At 39.4% G+C, this 22,563-nt stretch overlaps 1 protein-coding gene across 1 annotated transcript in view; it reads right to left on the minus strand.

Moving 5' to 3' along the window:
- SVIL (supervillin) overlaps positions 1–22,563 on the minus strand; it is a 105,759-nt gene that overhangs the window by 1,823 nt on the left and 81,373 nt on the right. The window contains exons 20-38 of the mRNA XM_010088215.1: positions 21,291–21,441; positions 18,523–18,612; positions 18,354–18,440; positions 17,073–17,250; positions 16,630–16,802; positions 15,225–15,380; positions 14,333–14,469; positions 13,671–13,818; positions 13,400–13,545; positions 12,347–12,522; positions 12,103–12,247; positions 11,491–11,767; positions 9,421–9,572; positions 8,111–8,216; positions 7,098–7,305; positions 6,288–6,421; positions 5,454–5,609; positions 4,901–5,044; positions 193–314 (exon numbers count right to left, since the gene is read on the minus strand). Of these exons, the coding sequence (XP_010086517.1) occupies positions 193–314; positions 4,901–5,044; positions 5,454–5,609; positions 6,288–6,421; positions 7,098–7,305; positions 8,111–8,216; positions 9,421–9,572; positions 11,491–11,767; positions 12,103–12,247; positions 12,347–12,522; positions 13,400–13,545; positions 13,671–13,818; positions 14,333–14,469; positions 15,225–15,380; positions 16,630–16,802; positions 17,073–17,250; positions 18,354–18,440; positions 18,523–18,612; positions 21,291–21,441 (2,886 nt within the window). The remainder of the gene's footprint in view (positions 1–192; positions 315–4,900; positions 5,045–5,453; positions 5,610–6,287; positions 6,422–7,097; positions 7,306–8,110; positions 8,217–9,420; positions 9,573–11,490; positions 11,768–12,102; positions 12,248–12,346; positions 12,523–13,399; positions 13,546–13,670; positions 13,819–14,332; positions 14,470–15,224; positions 15,381–16,629; positions 16,803–17,072; positions 17,251–18,353; positions 18,441–18,522; positions 18,613–21,290; positions 21,442–22,563) is intronic.

Consider the following 22,563-nt stretch of genomic DNA (forward strand, 5'->3'; position numbering starts at 1 on the left):
CCTCTGATATCCACACTCCCAGTCAGAATTTAGCTATGCTGTTATTTTTTTTTCCCGTGCAGACTCTGAACTGTACTTTGTAAGTTCATCCTCTAGATTTTGGGGTTTAACAGCACAAACAAGCAACATTACTGACAAAACAAGACACAATTACTAGCAACAGGAAACAGTCAGTGCAATGAAAAGATTTACCATTTCTGTAATCTCTGCGATGTCTTCCCTGTGTTCCCAACTTGGGAACATATTAGTGAAGGTCAGAGGCTCTAGGCCAGCATGAATTAGATAGGATTTTGGGGGCTTCTTTACATTTTTTCCTGAAAACAATCAAAATACAAAAAAAAAAAAAAAAAAAAAAAAAAAAAAAAGAGAAATTACAAACAGTACCACATTTTGCAATGTCACCCACTATCCAAAGCTACCTTCTTAGCATAATCTTTAACTGATTCTTTCCTGAAAAGCTGAAGTAATCTAAGGCCGTAGGAATTTCACCAGGATTTTTAAAATGTTTTAACATGTTTTTTAGTATTCTTAAATCTCCCTTTTACTGTGTCTGACCACAAATATTAAACCATGTATGCTGAAAATCCCCCCCCAGTTACTTCCTAACCCAATGTATTTCTAATCTTACAAAAACAGAACTAGAACAGAGTAAGCAGAGTGTGATGGTCTGAAATTAGCCAAATTCAGGTAGATGAAACCTTCTGGTATGCTCAGCAGAAGTGTCCTGCCAACAGCAAATAAAGCTTAAGCTTGGAGGCTTAAGTGAGAATTTCTAAACTATTCTGAACTTGTGATACTGAGGTCTAACACAACCATTTTGTTACTACAAATTCAAAGGTATGGGATCTGAAAGTTAACTGAGGTATTGCAATAGCTGGATGGTAATTACGGATGATTTTCAAAGACAGTTGTGCTTTTGTAAAACATGTATGTGTGCACACTATATAGGACATGGACATAACCCTAGTGATGCTGTATCAGATGAAGTGGTTAAAGTCATTATAGCAAGTACTGGGGAAAAAAGGCCCTATTGGTTTAATGATTTCATTCCACAAGTATTCAAAAGCACTGATAAACTCCAAATATTATTGGAAAGAGGTAGACAGGCAGTCAGGGACTGGGAGGAGCTATAATTTAAAAAAAAAATACTGTGCCTTCATCTTACTTGGATTCAAACAACTCAGTCTAATCAAATGTTTCTTCCAAACAGGCAATGGAAAAGCTGAAGATGTTGTAAAGTGAAACTAACAGAGCAACATGACACCACCTCACTTCAGAGGGCTGTAGCTTCCCTAAAAAAACTGCTTCTTGCAAAATTCTGCTATTCCCTACATTCAATCTCAGAGCATCTTTCATGCACTATGACTTCCTCCAGAGCATATAAATTCTTCTGTAATCAGAAGACCCTGTTTTCTAGTGTAGCCCCTACTCGCACTTGATGCATGTGGGCTGTCAGGCAGGAGGGTCTAAACGACCACAGCCCCCTCCTCACCATTGCCAAGGAGCACCCCAGGGAATTGATGCAACACCTGGGCTGAATGCAGAGAGCCTGACTGGACATCGTTGTTCCATTAGGTTTGCAAAACCTGAATATTACAGGTTTGGCTGTAATGTAATTTGTAATTTGGAGCAAATTCATTAGAGAGAATACGTTCACATGAAACTCAGAATACTAGAGATAAAAGCTCCGTGGAGCAGTCTATCAAACATATTAGAATGTGAGTGCTTTAAATATACAACTTATACAGGAGATTTTTCATTTGAATACTTCATTTAAGCTTCTCTTCCACATATTTTCACTGTGGTTTAGTTGTTCATTCTACCATGAACAATTCAACAAGCACTTAAAAACTCTGCATTTAAAAAAATGTGTGAATCTGCTCTAGTTGTGCCAGTTCACTCTCAGTAATTCAGCCAAGAAATAAAAGGAGAATGGCATTTACTAATATTCCAGTATAGGCAAGATGAATTTGTATGTAAGCGGAAAAACGTTTTCATTGCATGCACTCTGTCCTCAGCACAAGCCGATATCCTCACTAAGAATCACTGAAGGGCAAACTAGTTTCTTCCCTCTTCTAGTGGTCTGCAGCTCAGCTCTCCAGACTGCTGATTTAGCAAATAAAACCACAGAAAAACTTTCAAGACATTTTGAGAAGTTAAATAAGATTTATGCACAAGGAGAACTGCTAGGTATATTTGAGGGATATCCAGAGTTGCTAATCAATCTCTTTCATACCATCATGTAGTTAAACACTGCAAGCCAGGAAAGGGAAAAAAACAAAAACAAAAACAGGGGAGAGGGACAAAGATGAGGAAAGACATGGAGAGAGAAAAAGAAGAGAAAAGCATTTTAATGCTTCTGATCACTCAACTATATTCTGGTAGTCAAAATAATTGCACCAGCATTGGTATCTCCTGAAATTCAATTTCTCCACCTTGATAAGTTAACAGCACATAAAAGCTAGTCGGCCCTGACAGCTTGACGCAATGAAATTTTGAAGTGGTTGACAGAATCCCAGATAATGAAAGTGATAGACCACCACAACAGCATAGTTTGAACAGTAAAAAAACTGCTAAAGAAGTTCACATCAGCTCTAGCATAGAAATAGCACAAGCAGACATGGTCTTTAACAGTAACAAACTTGCTCTGTATCTATCCAGTCACACAGCCCAAAGCTCTTGAGAACCACCCCATGGCAAAGAGGATAAAAGCCACAACTGATGGAAAGTCGTGGCCAGTGGTAAAGAAGTGGGCACCCAGCAAAAAAAAAAAGACTTGTCCTATGATAGATATGCTAAACTTCAGACCCCTGAGGAGTCACTGAAGAGCTTTCCACTGTGCATTAAACTCGGATGCAGTAAACTCAATCCAGTGGAGAAAGTATTAATCCTTTTCCCCATCATCAAATTCAATGAAGTTCAAGAAAGTATCCAAACCTCAGCATGTGTATCTGATTTCATCTCTGCTAGGGCCAGAAAACATGATTTTCATTACCAGAAGATTACAGCACTGGTCTAGGAACACTGAGACTGGGATCTTACTTCCATCTCTCTCACTAGCCTGCAGAGCAACTCTGGGCACTTCATTGCATGAGGCTCTGTTCCTCTATGCTGACATTCACTTATGCTGTGAGGCACGTTGTATGAAATTATTTCAAAGAAATGCCACTTATTGCTCCTTCTAACTTGCAAAAACTGGCGGGGGCGGGGGGGGGGTAACCCCAGACCTTCCTTTATTCATCCTCTATCAGAAGATAGAAGGTCTGTTTCCAGCCTCACATAACCTTAGATGAAGTGAGAGGAAAGCATTATGGTGTCTCAAGGAGACTCTACCAGTGCAGAAAATAATCTAGTTGGTGTACTCTTACATGATCATCAATTGCAGCTGGAATCACTGCACAGTGAGCAGCAATAACTCTGTGTCATGGTTTAGGCCCAGATGGCAAACTCAGCACCACGCAGCCACTCTCTCACTCGTCCCAGCAGTAGGAGGGTGAGAAGAAAATACAACGAAAGGCTCTTGGCTCGAGACAAGGACAGGGAGGGATCACTTGCCAGTTATGGTAACGGGCAAAACCAGACTCGACTTGGGGGAAAAAAAAAAATCAATTTAATGTGTTACTAATCAAATCAGAGTAGGATAATGAGAAATAAAACCAAATCTTAAAAATGCCATCCCCCACCCTTCTCTTCTTCCTGGGCTCAACATCACTCTCGATTTCTCTGCCTCCTCCCTTGCAGCAGTGCAGGGGGATGGAAATGGGGGTTGTGGTCAGTTCATCACACGTTGTCTCCTCAGGGGGAGGACTCCTCACACTCTTCCCCTCCTCCAGCGTTGGGTCCCTCCCATGGGAGACAGTCCTCCATGAACTTCTCTGACGTGAGTCCTTCCCATGGGCTGCAGTTCTTCACTAACTGCTCCAGCACGGCACTCCTCCTTCCCTCACAAACATACTGCTCCAGCGCAGGCTTCCCACGGAGTCACAGCCTCCTTCAGGCCCAGCCACCTCCTCCAGCCTGGGGTCCTCCATGAGTGCAGGTGGATATCTGCTCCACCGTTACCCTCCATGGGTGGCAGGGGGACAGCCTGCTGTCCCACCACAGGCTGCAGAGGAATCTCTGCTCTGGTGCACCTCCTCCCCTTCCTTCTTTCACTGACCATGGTGTCTGTGCAGTTTTTTCTCTCAATCCCACTTCTCTCTGCTGTAGGATCCCAGCAAGGTTTTTCTCCCCTCTTAAATATGTTATCACAGGGGCGTTACCACTGTTGCTGATTCCTCAGGCCTTGGCCAGAGGTGGGTCTGACTTGGAGCTGGGGAAGCTCCTAGCAGCTTCTCACAGGAGCCACCCCTGTAGCCCCCACACCTACTACTAAAACACCACCACACAAACCCAATACATCCTGTCTTGTAGAAATGAGCATTTCTAATGGCCATCTGTTTCCCTGTGAGACTTGTTCTCAATCTTCAAAGTCTTTCCACCTCCCTCACTAAATCAAAACCCAGTTACATCAGCAAACAGTATCTTCATTCAGTCTTTTGATACACAGCAGTTTATGAAATCTAAGAGGAGCTAGACAGAAAGCATTCTGGTCTAAGAGTCTGTATTCTCAGAATTCACTTTTAGGGATCTGATGTCTGAACTATTCTTCCACAATGATAGCACAGAAGAGAAATAAAGCCTTTCTTCTGAGAATCGAGTCAGCAGAGTGTCCTGGCAATTTGGGAACAATGCTATGAGTAGACAAATGGTTTGCTGTGAAAAGTGGAAAATGTATCTTCAAATACACTGATGTTTATTGATAACATTGGGGGAGCACCCAAGTACCTTTCAGCTCAGGACAGTAAGGCATGGAAAGGTTATGACACACTCAGAACAACCAGGAACAGCAATCTGTTACCTTTGCAGTACTGGAGCACTGTCTCCATGGCGCATTTCCTGTCTGTAGCCCACCTGATTCGAGCCGATCCAGCGATTTTGTTTTCCACAGGCCACCAGCCTTGCCACAGGTACACTTCATGGTGATTGTCAACAAGGAACAGTGCTATGCAGCCAAAAAACAACAAATCCATCATCAGCCACTTACTAGTCCTCGGAATCCCCTAAACAACCCATCTTGCATGCTTGTCAGCATCAGGACAGGATCATTTAGAAGCTTACCAATACCTTTTGTTATTCATCCAGCTGAACCTCAGCTGAACTTGGATTCTCTGATATAAACAATGTATTTTTATAGCAAGCTTTTGGGATACATGTACATTTCATTAGTTCTCAGCATCTTTATCACAGAAAAATTACTGTTATTGCTTAATGCTGTAAAAGTGTCACATGCACACATTTTCACATTTTTGTGTGATAAATCAAGTTAAAAGTAATCACATTTACTGAATCAATGCCCAGTGCAGGATACAGTTATTTGATTTCTTGGTACTTAAGTATTTTAAAGCATATACCTGGCTGTGGGGCAGTGTAAAGATCCTCTTGCAAGAATGGCATGGAATTGATGACAGCAGGGTCTCTTGAAGGGTAAACATACTCAGTTGCTGAGAATTCTCCTGATGAACTACTGAGGCTGAACAGGCGGGGGGTGAAATTAAACTTTCCAGGATCTTTGAAAAACAAAAATTAAGAAGATTTCCAATAGGAAATTCCAGAGATGAATGTAAAAAATAAAAACAAAAACCCCAACTTTTAGAGTGACTGCAAATTCTCTGTTTTTTGAAAAATTGAGAAAGACAACCAGATGTCTTGCAAGACTAGCAACAGCTGTGAAGAACCTGAGCTAAAAGGCTGGCTGCCATCAGTTTGAATCTGATCCTGGCTAGTTACTATGAGCCATTTCATAACTGGCTGTTTTGCAGCTTAAGTGAAGCAAGCCCATCTGAGAGTTTACTTTTTAGCTGACAAATTTTCCACTCTCTAAACCAATTCCCCAGATACCTTTGTTGGCAGTTTCAAAGCAAAGACTGATAAGAATGCATGCAGAACTGCCTCCTAAATCCCTTCAGAAGAGAAGCAAAATGAGTTGGTAACAGTGTTAACTGTTGCTCTGTGCTGCATGAATACAGAGGGGCTGCAGAAGGGAGGGAGAACAAAATGAAACACTTGGTTTTCCAGCATTTTCCTTCTAGAACAGTATTACTTAACTCAGTAGATTTTTGGAAGCCTCTCTCTGAAGGGATCATCTCAACTACGAAGAAGTCTTTCAAAAGCTTTACATTAAATCCCACAATACTATAGAGCACTAAAGTAAAATGTGAGTGCCAAATACAGGAATGCAGGTCTACCTTGCAACATGCAATCATAGGCCTTTCGATCTCTCCTTCCTAATGCGTCCCAGAATCCCAAGGGCTCTGACCCTTCATCACATTCATGGATCGTCACCTTGCTGCTGCTGTGCAGTCCTGCCTCCAGAGGACATCTACAAAACACAAAGAAAGACAGTGAACCCAGCTTTCCTGCCCTGAAACACAGCTAACACAAACCTGCTAGCCACTTGCATTATTAGAACCCAAAAGCACCCTGCAGGCTTGTTGCAGACTTCATGTCAACATAGGCTTTTTGAAAATGATGACAAAAATTTTAAATAAACAAGATACGGAATTTCAGCAACCATTCTCGTACCATTTCTGATCACATTCCCAGAGTGAAAGAGATGCTCTCAGGAGCTCTCAGTAGGGATTCTCACTGCCTGTTTTTGTAACTACTGCTGTCCTCCTTGCACGCTTTTCCAAATTAATTTCTTCTTCCTTATTCACAAGGCTTGATTCTAATCCTCCTGTCAACTGTGATTTAGTTTGCTATCCAGATTTTGAGCATCTCCCTCCAAATGGAAAGAGGCTATGTTTTTGCAACTGTAATTAGTACAGTAGGAAGAATAAGTGCATTTGACCTTAAGTGAAAGGGATTACAGAACATGTGTTTTCCCCACTCCACTGAATCAGCTACGCATCATTCCTCCTCCTTACCAAGCATGCACATGCTGCAGTTGTACTTGGAGGACAGCTTTATTTATTTCAACTTTTCTTCAAGGCAGACTATTTTAAGTAAATTGGTAGCCTGTATAAACATCTCCAAAATATAGGTCAGACACTCACTGTTCTTTTATTTTATTGGCTGCTGTTCTTCCTACATCCTTGGTGTGAGATTGTGCTTTGCAGCCATGCCACAGGTAGATAAGAGCTTTATTTATATTGAGGACAATCATGGATGTCCGGGAACGCAGGCTGCTGCAGTGACATGCTACTTCAAGTAAGTTTCCTTCATTGGGAACTTCTCCTCGCACGCAATATAGCCTCCAGTCACCTGGAGCAGACAGGAACAGTGCAGCAGTATTATACAGTCACATGGGATTGAAAAGTCAAGACCTCTGCTCTGGAACAGCTGTTCTCAAACTGGATGAATTTCACATATGACATGCCTATACTGTCACAGAATAAACTAGCTAAGCATCAGGTTGGGTTAACACTAGTTGAGAAACCCTGTTGCAGAAAATATGTCTTCTGAAATCTTGCTACAAGAGTAGAAGTATTAAGAGGTGAAGAGCTTAACAGGGCAGAAGAGTCAAGTTTCTGCTCTGTTTCATACAGGAGAAAAAGGAGAAACAAATACAGTAGTCTTTCTATTCACCTCCTCTTCCCCTGTACACCTTAGGCACAGGAGGTAGCTTTCAGATGTGAACTGGAACATGTCCAAACTACACTTGCATATTGAAATTCAATATGAATATGTTGCAAAAAGCAATGAATGGGTAAAAAAAGCTTAGAGTTCTCTTTGGAGCAGGAGAACTGCTCATAAAAATACTCTTTTGCCCAGACTATGCAGAAAATAACATATTTTAAAGCAAATGGGCACTTTGCTTAATTAAAAAACAACCAGAACAATTTATATGCATATCAGTACAATAAAGTCAGCTTGCTCTAGGGTGACAAAATCCACTATGCTCAAAGAAACAAACTACCTTGAAATAAAGCATCGCAAAGCTGTCTCATGGGTTTCCATGGCATTCATTTCCCTCTACAGAGTATAGTAGTTGAGACTGAATTCAAAGACCTTCACACCAGATAAAAAAGGATTTTGGGGAAGAAGCTCTTAACTAACAGTAATTTACTTTGTGCATTTTCTTCTTCCTCTTCCCTTCTTCCAGCATGCACAATCATCCCTCCTTGGAAGCACTGCAGGAAGCATGGTGGTTCTTTCCCTTGAAGCACTTGTACCTGGAAATTGAAAGAACCACTTTTCATTAAAAAAAATGAAGTATACAGACTCAGGAAAACTAGACTCTGTGCATTATTTAAAAAAATCATATAGTTATGGCTACCCATGAAGATGGCTTCCCTTCTACTCTACAACTGCTAACTATTGTTTAAATTACCATATATCAGCATGCAATGGGTTTCATATGTGACCTGAATATTAAAAGAAACCTCTAGCTGGAATCCAACAATCAAGAGTTTCAGAGGATAAGGAGTACCAAATAAACTTTTAACTTAACTTAGTTTAAACTAACCATTAATTGAATTCTTTACAGGACTGGGCCATCTTGCCTGATGTTCTTTAAAACCATTACAGAGATAATGTAGGAACTGAAGTAGGTTCAAAATTTGCTGTAAAACTGGTTTATATGACAACATATATTCTTTGCTCATTAAACATTGCATTTTGATCATGAAGCTGATATAAGCAATGGCTAAATCAGCTATGTTTCACAGAATCCCACACTCTGGAACAAGTGTATTTACATTATCTCTTCTATGAACTCATGTCTTACTGGTTGTGTCTACGCTGCTGTTAAAAAAACTAATTACAGCATTATCAAAGTACAGAAATTAACTTTAAACCTCCCCTCTTGTATGCTGGTAACAGTCAAGCCACAGCAAAGCCCAACTCCATCTAAAGACACAGCAAGCTCCGCTGTCCTCTGAGCTTCAAACTAGCTGAATCTGTAGTTGCTAGAATATCTGCAAAACACGGCAATCTAATATGTAATTACAGAGGAAACAAACTGAAAATTTTAAATGTATTTTCATGCCTTGGTGTGGCAGAAAGCGCTTCTCCTGTTTTTAGCACTAGGAAGACAGTCCTGTTATCTGAACATGTACTTGAAGTCAAGGCACAGTTTTGTGTAACTGTGTTTCACCTATTCCTGCAGTGAGAGGAGAGAAGACATTCCCTTTCAGCCATTCTCAGAAATATCATCTTTAGAAGTAGGATTTGGGAATGACAATCCATAAAGGAGCTTATGTGTCTCTGGAAGTTAGAATAAAACCAAAAGTAATTTTGAGGTCTGGCTATTTGTACTGGCAAGAACACCTTTACAGAAGGAGAGGAGGCAAAAAAGATAATCTGCATTTACTGTTAGTGGCTATTTGAGCAGGCAAGTCTTATGAGGTCTGCTACCTGGGTCTGCAGGAAGCTTACCTGTGCTCCTCTCTCTTCATCTAGTTCTACTGTCATCAGTGCTGATGTCCCTTTCTCACTCACTGTGGAGTGTCTTCCTTGCCAAAAGAAATACACACATTTTTCTTTTCCAACAGCCCTTACTTGTTGCTCTCCTTTTTGCCTGCTTCCAACTGCAAAACAGAAAGCACATGGTGAAGAAAGTACTCTGGCTATAGGTTTAAACAGCACATGGTTTAATCTCATCTGCCAGCTCAGCACTATCCTGTCCAGAACAGGAAAGATAAAATGTCCAATTGGAGGAACATTAGGTCTCCAAGCCAGTACGTCCCCGTGCAAAGTTGGCATTGTCTCATTGGGTGGATATAAGCCCACAGGCAGAGATGCCTGTGTTGGCCAGAGAAAGAGATGGAGAAAGAACCGGTACTATCTGGAAAAAAAATAACTGACATCACTTGAGCCAATTTGCATGTGAAATGGTATGTCCAGTCATGTTACCAGAAGAGTGCATTATGGCTCATTTTCCACATTACACACTGTTCTTTGGCAGCAGGAGAGTAGCTGGCTGCTGAGCGATACTGGAAACAGCAACAGTTGAGAAAACTACAAGCATGAAAGAAAACTCTTTCTTGGTAAAGTGATATTAAGAAAGGAAAACTACAGAACAAAAGAACACCAAAGCAGTATTTTGCAGTCATTAAAAAGTTAGGATTAGGTAAGATCTATTTATTTATTTATTTTAAAAAATTAACTCAGTATTTCATGTTGGTCTGCAAAGTGGTTTAACAGCAACTCTTTTTATTTAAAGGATTGGTATTTAGTTTTTACGATAAGCAAATGATATTTACAGCAAATGAAGTTCAACAATACAACCAGTTACGGAATATTTTACTTTTCCAGTGAATACTGAATACACAGATGTAATTAAATCAAAGATTTTTTTTTTTTTAAAAAAAACAAACCCAAGAGCTTTAAACCAGATTCTTAAAAAAAAAAACTTCTGCCTTGACTTCAGCACTGCTGAACAGCATCCAACTGAAATACTTCAGAGAAAGCATCCTGTTTTTTTCAAGTTGAGAATACTCAAACCACGAGTCACTTCTTAAATTTATGCTTGTTACTCTTATCTGTACATTCAGCCCATAAAAGTACTGCCTCCTACATAAAAATTTATTATGTTTTGGAGTGATGGAATATATTTTCATCCATTTGGATCAGAGTCTGTTTACAGTTCAGTATCAGTGTTATCCAGTTCTCCCAAAACTTACAGACCTTTGTATTTTTCTTGGATTTGCCAGTATCTGAACTCAATGATCCTGAATAAGACCTACCTACATTTTTGGGGCAAAAGCCTGAAGCTGTATAGCTGTTATATTGCTTTCAACAAATTTTAAGATTTTCCTATTTTGAGCAATCATTTTTAGACTATTTCTATTTTACTTACCACAAAAGCCACTTATTCTTAGTTTAGTGCCAGAAGGGAAAGTTCCAAAGAGCATACTGAGCTGACTGATTCTCAACATTTACCTGCTGCTCTCAGGCTCTTTGTCAGAACACTGCTGAACTTTTCCACTTGAGACTAAAACCCATAGCAAAGGGTTTCCAGAAACAGCAAAAAGGACAGCAAGGGCAATGAGTTGGCAAGGGCTTTTCCTGTCTTTGTTATGGTTCTCTATTACCCAGCAAAGGCTTTCCTTGTTGCTAAGTCAACCTCTCTTGCAAGACATTCAGACCACTGTCATTAGTTCAGTTGCCTAGCTATTTTGGTGTTAAGCTATGGGCATAATTCTGGCTTAATGAGCTGACTTGTGAACATGTACGATACCACTGCTGGGTAAAAGCAGCGATGGACAGTATTACACTTTATGTATGAAAAATAACTACAGCTTTTTTTTTTTTAATGCTTTCTTTTTAACAAAAAAAAAAATTGCTCTACTTTTTAATGGCCTAGGAAGGCTAAATTAGCATTTATAACCTTTAAAAGAGTTTTAACATCCAAGGAAGCCTAGGGCTGGATCTCATCACTAACAGCAGCAGTTTTAGTTGCACTTGTCCATGTTTCAGCACGATGAAATTGAATGGTTCACTAACCTGTGGTGCTCACCATGTACTTCCACTTCACCACATATGTGTCTCCCTCATGGAACTGCCCTATGCTTTGCTTAGGCAGTCTACTATAATCGAATTCCAGGATGTGCCAGACATCCACAGATGCAGTGATAATTTCAAACTGCCTCCCATCTTCTCCTTCTACAAGTCCATAGCCCCGGCCAATATTCATTCCATCCAGCACCGTGCCTACAGTTGTTTGGGGCACTGCTACCATTAGCATGACATCATATGGTTTAGAGTCAGATCTGGATTCTTCCTGTCAAAAAACACAGAAGATATTTCTTTGAGCATATCTTTTTTCTTCTTACCCCACATTTCCTTTCAAACAGTTTGACTCCTGCATATTTCAGTACTTTAATATCTTGTTATCATGTGATGCCTTGTCAAAGCCACCTTGGCAATATTCCTTGAGCTGCTCGGCACTAATATAAAGCAGCTCTGTGGGTTCACTGTAGGTCGTGATGTTCTGACCCCTAGGTCGAAGCCTGCAAGATAAAGAAAGCACTCTGGATCCTTGAGGACAAGCTTCCCTGGCTTCCATCCCAGATAGGTCATCTAGTTTGAAATACCTAGCATGCTTATTATATGCACCTTCTGGTGAAGTGATTCACTAGAATTCCTCTCATTGGGTTTCTTCAGCTCTGTCCAATCAAGAAATTTTTCTTTGAACAGTATGGTCTCATTATGTTCTGTGAGTCTGCCAAACACAGCCCAGTCTGGGCGTCCTTGTCCCTTTCTGTACAAGGGGAACAAAAGAAATAGAAACAATTAAAACACTGAAATAAGGGCAAGAAAACTACCGTTCTGCCATGAGACTAAACTCAAGTTTTGATACCTGGGTATGACAGGATTGCATTCCCCTGGGTCCAGAGGATTTATGTCACAATTGGAGTAGTCAAAGGTGCCATTCCACAAGTGTTTTGCCAGCTGGAATGCCACTTTTCTTTGTGCTAAAGTAACTTCCTTTCCATGCCATACATATACTTCACTGCCAAAATCAAACACCAGCACCTAAAAACAAAACCAAAACAAACAAACAAAAAAACAACCTACCATTAGGTTAGGTGATAACCCAATTCTCCATTTTCTTAGTGCTGCAAGCTGACAGCGTGTTGAACATAAACTTCTCCAAATACCGGCGTTTCTGTAGTGACACTAACAACTAGCACTATAATAAAAGTAATGCCAGGGCACAGGTTTGCACTGTGACATCTAATTGTTGAGGATGACTGGAAGCAAGTATGGGGAATACTATGAGGTGTATCTTTAGGTAGTAGCTAAGTCACTAGCAGACTAGAATCAGGTTTTTAGTAATAACAGCTCTCTAGTCTGCTAGTCCTGCAGGACTGATTGCTGTCCAGTTACAGCAGCTTTCACTCACATTTAGACCTATGCGTCGTCCTGCAGCCAGGGAAGCCTGACAGAGCATACAGCGTGGGTAACTGGCTCACCAAACAGGCAACAACTTGAATACTTTCAAGAAAATGCATTGTGTCTTTATTTTGGAAATCTGCTCTCCTTCCTACTTAGATGGATTAAATGGTTGTTTGAAAGGGTAAAGTCTGCTAAGGATAGAAATAAAAATGCTTGAAAGGGAAAACAAGGTTTTTATTTTGTTTTGTTTTTCTGAAGTGCTATCCATTTTTCACTTCATGACTTTGGAGTGAACCACTGTTGACAAAAAGATTTACACTTCCTAAAATAGGATTTCACTTTAAAGATAGCATAACCTAATTTGCTCTAGACAGCAAAGTGTCCAGAAGTTTTTCAGAAACATAGAGGACCCAGTTTTCAGTAAGTCTCTCCATTGAGCATTTCCAGTTACTGAAAGTCATTATCAGCTGTTATGTTCCTGTACTTACCACAGGAGCAGTAAGTGGTACGATACCTCTTTTGGTTGTAGCAGGGTACATTTTGGCACCTTTCCCCAGTAGTCATCCTCAGGAATGAGTTTATCTTCTACGAGGCGGTAAATGCAATTTGTTTCTATTATTGCAGCTTCATACATTTCATCTTCTTCAGGACTTCCAGCAGCTTAAGGAAAAGATTGTCAAAAACAATAAAAAAAATTTAACATCCAACTATCTTTACTAGAGAGAACCAACTCAACTATTTTACTGTGATAAAACATCAGATACTGTAACTGCAAGAATGCTTACACTGGTAATTTGTCTGTCCACCAAGGAGTTTCCAGAAGTCTTTGGCTGCATGAGTATGGGTATTTATTCCTTCTTCTATAGTCTGTATATAAGAAGCTCTACAGCCAAGTTCCCTCTTTGTCTGAATTAAAGTTGCAAGTTCTGAAGCCTAAGAGATTAACAGTTATCAGAACAGTATTGCTTAAGTCTTTACAAAACTTGTGCATATCTTGTTCAGGGAGAAGGCAAAAGTAGATAGGATATAACAGAGCAAATAGCAGGAGAAATGGTTATTATTTGTGGCACTAAATAAACAGACACTAGAGAAAATGTTACACAAATACATTCATTCTTTCATTTGCCTTAAAACAAGACGATCTTAATGAACATAGGAATAAAAAGGACATCCTGCAATTCAGACTACTTTTTGTTTGAGTGCAAATCTGTTTCCTGAGGATATCCTCTTTTCTCTTGCAGCTTCACAACCTACACACTCCTATGTCAGCTTTCAGTCAGTGCACGGGCTAAAATATATTTACAGGAATCCTGCATATCTACCTGTCACTGACTATCAGTTACATGTCACTTTTTGAGACAACTGGCACCAAGGCTCAATTACAACAAAGAGACATATACTGTGACAGTTCTAAAAATAAATAATAAAAAACCCAACTAGTACCAACCTTTGCTTTTTCTATGACATTTGCAAACTCTCCTACCCATAAGAAACACAAATGGGGAGTTAACAACAGGAAACAGTCTCCACTGTTCAGTGACGAGGCCCTTGGTTCAACTAATCTTGTTTGAACATGTCTTCTTCCTAAGGAGAAAACAAAGCTAATTATATTCCTTTGACTACTGCTATCAAATGCCAAGATCTAATTTTTTTTTTGAGTGAAATACAAACAGTCCCAGCACATTTTGCAAAACATATGGAAACAGACTGTTAAAGAAGAATTAAAAGACCACTACTGTGGAAAAAAGTTTTACTCAAATGAAACAAAAAACCCGCCTCCTATCAAGTAATATTTCTATTATGTCCTGGTCTTGCTTTAACAACTTTGTTCCCGTCTGGAAAGAAATGAATTAAGTAAATGGCAGACAGCAGCCAAATTCCAGAATCAATACATTTGCTTAAGTGAAGATATGGCATGGGTTACATAGGCAGCAAAAAGGTTTAAGAATATTACTTTGCCAAAAAAGTAGCTATTATTTTGCTGAATCAGATACATGACTATGCACTATAAGGGGATGTGGAGCAAGAACACTGTCATGTCACTTCCAAGTTACAATGAGGACTGGAAGAACAGGTCAGTTCAAAAATTTCCACAGGAGTTGGCTAGAACTCTTGAAACATTCTGTTTTCTCCTTGGAAAACACACACCAATGTCCACAGTGCTCATCTATTTGTAAGGTTTTGCATTTGTAACACAGTTCTCATTTAACCTTTTAGGTTTCGGACATAAATCTCGAGTTGGAGATCTAGAACAAGCTAAGCATCCAACTGTGTCAGCAATCAAACCTGTGTTACAATCAGCCTATTATGTACGGCAAGTAAAAGCAGTTCCAGCATACCTTTAATTTGCAGCAGCATTAGCTTCTTGTATGGCACAGCACTGTTGTTTGAGTTTTGCTCTGTTAGATTAACACTCCGCAGGCTAACATTGCTGAAGTTCTCTTTGCTTGCCAAGCCAGCAAGTGCTACTTCTGAGAAATTGGAGTTTGTAGACACTTGTACATAAAAATGAAGTTGGAGAAAAAAAACACACACAGAGACACAAAAAAAAAAAGGGACAAAATTATTAAAAAAAAATGGTTGTTGCATTAAGATTTTTTCCCCCATTATTTCCAGTTTTTCTCCTTCTCAATAGCAACAGCAAAAGCAAAATGAGGTTGAACTCAGATTAACTGCTAGCCCGAACGCTTTGTGGGTTTAGTAGTACCTAAGTTTCTAGATATCATCCAAGAGTTAACTGTCAGCATCAGAATTATGTAATTTGTCAGAAATGCCAACTTTGCTAGGAAATATGTCTTACCCAATATTTTGTGAAGTACTGTGCAGATCTTCCATGCCTTATAACTGATTAATGATAAAAGACAGCAGAGTAGCCAAGGCTAATTAACGGACATTCCCTTCACATTTGTCTCAGCCAGTGTGATGCAACAGCCATTTATATTTCAAAGTCTTAGTCATGTTTTACTGTAAACTTAAAGCCAAATTCTTGGCTACTTTTCCTTATTTCTCAACCAATGACAAAGCACTTCATGAATTTATAACTCGGGGAAACACTTCTCATCACATGGCAACAAAGGATTACACATATAATTAGTGTTTTCATCAATACAGGCAATGTTTAAAGATGATCACTATTCAAATGTAATAAGGAAAACCTGTATGCAAAATGATCATAAAAGTGGCTTTACAAACCTTTGAATAAATTTACAATAATGTCTTCTGCTGCCCATCTGGTTGTCAGGAGAAAGCAACTTCATAAGTGAAACGCAAAGCCCTGCCACAGAGCACTAGTCTTTTATGTACATTAATCTTTCAGAGTCAAGAAGGCTAATTTCTCAGAGAAAACTAGGACCCAAAATTGAGGCCAGTGTACCTGAACAAAAGTATACCTGTTCTTGCTAGCTCTCCCCCTCAGCATAACATAACACTAGACATGTTTTCCTTGATCTCCTGTCCCCACCCTGCAGGTGCAGTGGCACACTCTCTCTATGCACAAGGTGACTGTGTTATAAATAAATAATTAAACCTACGCACAGGAGGCAGCCATAGGTAGCTTTCCCTGAGGGAGTCACACATGCTCTTCTCTCCGGACCTTCTAGACAGTCTAATTTACACCTCAGTCAACGTATTGCCTCTCAGAGAGCATGCTCCATCCCTTCAGTTGTGGTTTTTGTGTTGGGGTTTGTTTTGTTTATAATTAAAATTGCAAGACAGTGTCTTGTACAAATCATCCTGTTAGCTTACTTTTTTCTACTTTCATTCGCTTTGACTCCATGAAGGCAACATTCAGTCTTTGTTCAGTATATTCATGAAGAATATCTTCTCTTGCTGCCAGCATTTTCAGGGGGTTTCTTGAGGACTGGACTCTGCGCGTAGGCCTAACTGCACGTTTGTGCTCTGCTACAGAAGATATTAACCTGAAAAAAAAGCCGTTTATAATCATCAGTTAATTTTCTAGGATCACTTAATGACAAGAGACTTGCTTTGATTCCGGGTGTGACATTTGTTAAGAACTCAGAATCAGTTCCTTGATTCAGGTCGAAGAGTGATTTCAGAAATGTTTAGAAGAAATGGACACGCCCAGTACTAAGATAGCTACAAGATGATTTAAAGCTGCACATTTTGACCACTGTCCCTATGTCTGCATTCAAAACAATAGAAAAAACCAAAAACAAACCAGTTCTTACTTTGGTGCATAAGGATCAAAGATGGCATCAAAATCCTCATCAAGGTCCAAAGGTGCCGAGGAGGAAGGGAAATCCACATGGCGATAAAATTTGGAAAACGTTTCATCATCATCCAGCTTCATCACCTCTTTCACGGATTTTCCTGTAACTGTCAGCACTGTCTCTTGCATCCCAGCAACTGCAGGCAAAAAACATCCCACCCAATAAATAACTGTACTAGAGTTTCTAACTCTGTAAAAGGTAAACATCTCTTGTTTGGTAGTTGGGGTGGTATTTTTTTGGGGTGGTGGTGAGGTTTTTTTGGGGGTTTTTTTTGTTTTTAAATTGATGGAATTTGACGGAAAAATGGTAGAAAAGTGTCTTGGGAAAGAATGATAAAAACAGAGTGCAATCTTTACTACAAAATGGTTAGGAAATATGCCTGAAAAAAATGTTAGGCACTATCAAAAATAAGTTGTTTTCATAAGATAATATAAGCATTTTATGGTCTTGTATATTCCATCTTGCCTCCAACCAATAATTCCTTCCTCTGAAAAGATCTACTAGCACTACAAGTGGAAAAGTCACTACTTCAGACCAGTGAGTATGGCACATTCATTATCCTAAGCTAGTGCCTCCTCTGTTGAAATGTGAATGTGTTTGTTTGCGGTATTTGACACTGTGCAAATTACAGCAGATTTTTATCTTACAAATGGAGGATAGACATATGAGATCGAAACATCAGAGAACTCTACACAGCTTCATAGGTAGCCAACAAGCTGTACAAGGAAGCTGCATGAGCTACTACAGAGAGTCAGTTTTCAAAAAAGCAGGAAGGTGAATGAGTTCTGCATGAGCTACTATAGAGAGTCAGTTTTCAAAAAAGCAGGAAGGTGAATGAGCTGTGCTTGGGAGCAGCTTAGTGTCCTATCTTGATTTTAACAAGATTAAACTGCATTTAGAGCTGTTTCACTGTATATGGCAATATGGTTCAGACCGGCTGTGTGCTTTTAAGAAATTTTGCTCTGAAGAAGAATGTGTACATTTTGTGTAGAGAAAGAAGAAAGTTATTTTGGCATTTGTGATTTATTCTGTTGTACATTTCTAATACAATAGCATAAGGCTTTTTTGTTAAAATTTAACAAAGACTGAATCACAAAAATAAACTGTGTGATCAATAAGTGCAGTCTGAACAAAGAAATATCCAGTTTCTGTTACCAGATGTTTTAGCTAAGAGGTACTTTAAGGGATTTATAGAAGTTGGAGAGTGGATACATTGCCACGTTTGGTAACTCTACCAACCTTTGTTATTCAGCCTTCCCAAAAATGACTCCAACTTGTCAAGCTTCATATCCGATTCCAACTGCATATCAGGCCTGGCTTCAATTTCTAAACAAATCAGAAAGTGAAACTTGTTAATTGACAGAAAGTAAAAAAAACTGAACATATTTAATCCATTTTTATTCCTTACCTTCCAAGGGCTTTGTAACTGGAGTGGTAGACTTCTGCCGGTTACTGAAAGGGGATGCTAGTGGTGTTAGTGCACTTGGAGAAGCCAGGCCTGCATAAGAACACAGAACATAGGAAATGCAGTCCTGAGTCAGGCCACTTTCGCAACAATGATGAGAGGGGAAGCTATTTAGGGACAGCAGATGAGCCTGGCTCCTTCCTACAGTCCCTCATACTTCCCCAGCCTCCACAACTGTTGTATTAGGGACGGCAGAGTGTACTGCTCCTCCTTAAATCAACAGCTGCCTCAGAAACTGTCCCGTTCACAAGAACAAATCTTTGTCTCCAAGCATCTGTAAGCAAGCTAACTCAAGATACATGCTTTCTCTTGGATACAGTCATTTTGCTTGTTTTCAAGGTAGCAGCAGTTCACTTGGTCTACATTTTGGACTCCAGTTCTACCACAAGCCACATTTAAAAAATATGCAACCGTTCTGAACAAAAAGATACGGTTATCAGGGAAACTACTGAGATCTTGCTTGGCACCTTCACAACCACCACCCTCTCACTCCCCTTTTTGAATTTAAACCTGTCTCTATTAATACACACAGCAGGATGCATCTGACCTGTGAATGTCGTTTCTGGATTAAGCAGTAATTCTTGGGACCTGTTGCATTTTTAAGAACATGTGGAAATGGAACTAGAAATGGAAGTCAGAGTCCCCACCATATCAAGCACTACTCCTTCCTCTTCTTGTACTCTTCTCCCTCCTTTTCAGTAACTATAATTAAGCAATTCTTTCTGGACCCAGTGGACAAAATAAAATTATTTTTGTTTAGTTCTTTTCATGTGATTCTGCATTGCTCCCGTAATGGCTCTCTATAGGTTTCATGTTTTTCATTAGGTAGAAGAGCGTACTGAAGCAAAGAATTGCATCTATGATCTCTTTTTGCCTACACTTTCAGTAAATGGGGAAACTGACATTTAAACTTTCCTCTAATATCTACTTTCCACTTAGCCATAGCTTACTAATTACTGAACCACGTATGTTTGAGCCTTTAGGTATTTTGATCAGATTAAATCAATATTGTGCTAGGAGAACATATACTAACCATGTTTCCACTATTTTACTGCAACTCCTAGCGAGTCTTAATTGTCAAACACCAAGATAGATTTAGAATATAATTAAGTAGCTTTTCCACAAACCATTTTTTTCCCTGTTATCCAAGAGACTCAAAATTCCATTAGGTTTCAAGTCAACCAGTAAAGCCTTCATCAAGATGTATTTGAGAGGACACAGCTCTTAAGCAGCTCTCCCAGGACTTAATCTGCATGACCACATTGAGAACCACTTCAGATGTTAGTAAAGGATCACCTTTACCTTTTTAGGACTGAAAAATTTTCAGCCATAAGAAGCAATTAAAATACAGCATCTCTGCACATGTATACAAGAAGTATTTAATTTTGCATTGCCTTCTCATCATCTCTTTAATTAAAAACTCATCATGATAATTTATTCTTTTAGGCAACAAAAATAGCACACATCTGAATAAAATCCCACTCAGGCTACTTTTATTGATGCCACTGTCACCACTGGATTACCTTGCTTCTCCAAGAGAGTGATTGCAGAACCTAAAGAGATCCTTTCAAGATATTTTTCTTTTCCCATTAAGAAGACCAAATGCTATCAGTTTCTATTCCTTTCCAAAGACTAATGTATTTGGCAAAAAAAAAAAAAAATCTTAAACGTAGACTATGGACAACTGAACACTTTTTTCTTGGTGACCCTCCAAAATAGGTTAGTCTTTCAACACTGACCACTGGTGTTTCTAGCAGCAAAACAATGTAAGCAGCAGCTAAAATATGTTACCAAAATATGTAATTCCCAATACCATGTATCTGTTTATCTGCTAATAGAATGTGGCTTGGATTGCAAATGGAGCTATTCCCGGTTGTAGTACTGCCTGTACCCTACAATTTTTTTTTTTTGTTGTTGTCATTTAACTCAAGGTTCATTGTTGTTGTGTGTAATAACCAAGATCTTGTAACAAAACAAAATTTAGTATTTGTTAACCACAAGAGATCAGTTTAGGTGTCTTCTTCCCACAGCTATCATCATCCCTGGCACAACGCATGAACAGCTGTAATTCTGCCATGTACAGCCCTCAGAGACTCCTGTCCGCTTTAGAAGAATGACTGCATCTGGAAACAGTGACTGAATTCAAGAGATCCCAAAAACATCAACTGCTCCCTTGTCAATTCTACTCACTGGTTCTATGCAGAAATCTCTTCAGTGATTTCTTCAGTCAAACACAACACTTCAAGTTGTTGTCCAAAACAGCATCCATAAAAATAATGTGTTTACTAAACACTCCCAGTGATCCTAAGAGTGGGGGAAGTGCCAGCAATAGCAAAAACTAGCTTTCACAACTTTTCTCTAGACAGTGCACCTGGGTTTTCAAAGGAAGAATAAATAAGAAGGAATAATCCAACTGTGCCCTCTGGGTTGTATCAGAAGGAAAAACAAACCATGTGACTGTTCAAGTGATTGACTGCCACCAGTCAGACAGAGCCCAGTAATAACCGGATGGTGGTACAACGGTGCAGAACAAAATGGATCGACACCAACAGCCACAAGAAGCTCGAGTGAACAGCCTCATGACGATATTCAGTCGAAGACAAACAGTACTCTAAACACAGATGCTGTTTTTGCATAGCTTTAGCTTGACTTTATTTTGGCTAGGCAGATAAGCAGCAGCTTATTTATATTAGGATCATTTCATCACTGACCTTTTTTTACCATTCGGCCAGCTACGGTGAACTGTGTGGAATCATTGGCCGCTCCTTTACCCTTGGACTTCCAGGCTTCTTCTTGAGCTGTAATCAGGTGTTTCCTTTCTTCAATGGTCATCTGACTCTCCTGGTTTTCTGCCATTCTCTGCTTTTTTGAGGGAAAACAGAAAGAGATGTTTAAAAAAATAGATAAATTGACTGGGATATAGCAAAGGACTGGATGAACGTTTCAACTGCTAGCTGTAGAGGGAAGAGAACAGGAGAACAAGCTACTAAAGGAAAGTCACAAACACAGCTTTGTGACCCTGACCCTGAGAATCTTCATTGTCTTGCTGCCCCATTAGACTGTGAAGAGAAGGTTTTGATCTATGCTCTTTGACATTTTCTTGAAACTACCAGACAAGGCAAATGGCGTCCTCCTAAGCAAAACAAACCATTTACTCTGCATATGATATAATTTTCCAGACCTTGGTCTTTTGAAGCATGAATTGCTACACTAGTGAGATCACTAAACTGACTTTCAGCAGGTGTTTTCAAGTGTGCGAATCCGCAGGTAGCACAGGGAATAACAATGAAGTGTAACTTCAGTTTGTGATTTCTGAACCAGTCTCTTAGAGTAACTCAATTCTCCAGGCAGGATTAGCAGCCTTATCTCTCCAGAGGTTGCTCACTTTAGTTCCTATGTCAGCTTGCTCTACTGCATATTTTTCCAATGACGGTGATCATCTCAATTTTTTTTTTTTTTTAGGTCAGCCTCAGCTTTCCTTGCTTGCTTGGGAGGGTAGCAGCCAAGAGCTTGAATGATTAGGAGCACCTAGAAGCACTAAGTATCTTAGTGCCCTCCTAACACAAAGGATTGATAATAGTATATTAAATAGGAAAGAAACTGAATTTACATACTCTGCTGTAGTTACGTCAGGCCAAAGAAATACTGCTTCAATGTACTTATCTTAAAAAAGTAGCAACATTTCAGGGATTATACTGCAAAAAAATCAAGTATTGAAGTATTTTTAATGCATGGCATTGTTGACTATAGAATTATTCCAAGCTGTATGCCATTTGGCATTTTTCTTCACAACTTAGCTGCTAGAATTGAAAAAATCACATTAAAATCTAAAGCTTTATCACAGCTTTAGCTCATACAACCACAGAGGGGAAATGAAAAAGGACCCAAAAACTGTGAATATCAAATAAACACTGTTCTCCGTTCCAAGAAACAAGGAAGATATATAAACCTAGGTATATTTATTTCTTTGCTTAAAATCAGACT

Source organism: Pterocles gutturalis, unplaced genomic scaffold (genome assembly GCF_000699245.1).
Source record: "Pterocles gutturalis isolate BGI_N339 unplaced genomic scaffold, ASM69924v1 scaffold4772, whole genome shotgun sequence".
Classification (NCBI taxonomy): Eukaryota; Metazoa; Chordata; class Aves; order Pterocliformes; family Pteroclidae; genus Pterocles; species Pterocles gutturalis.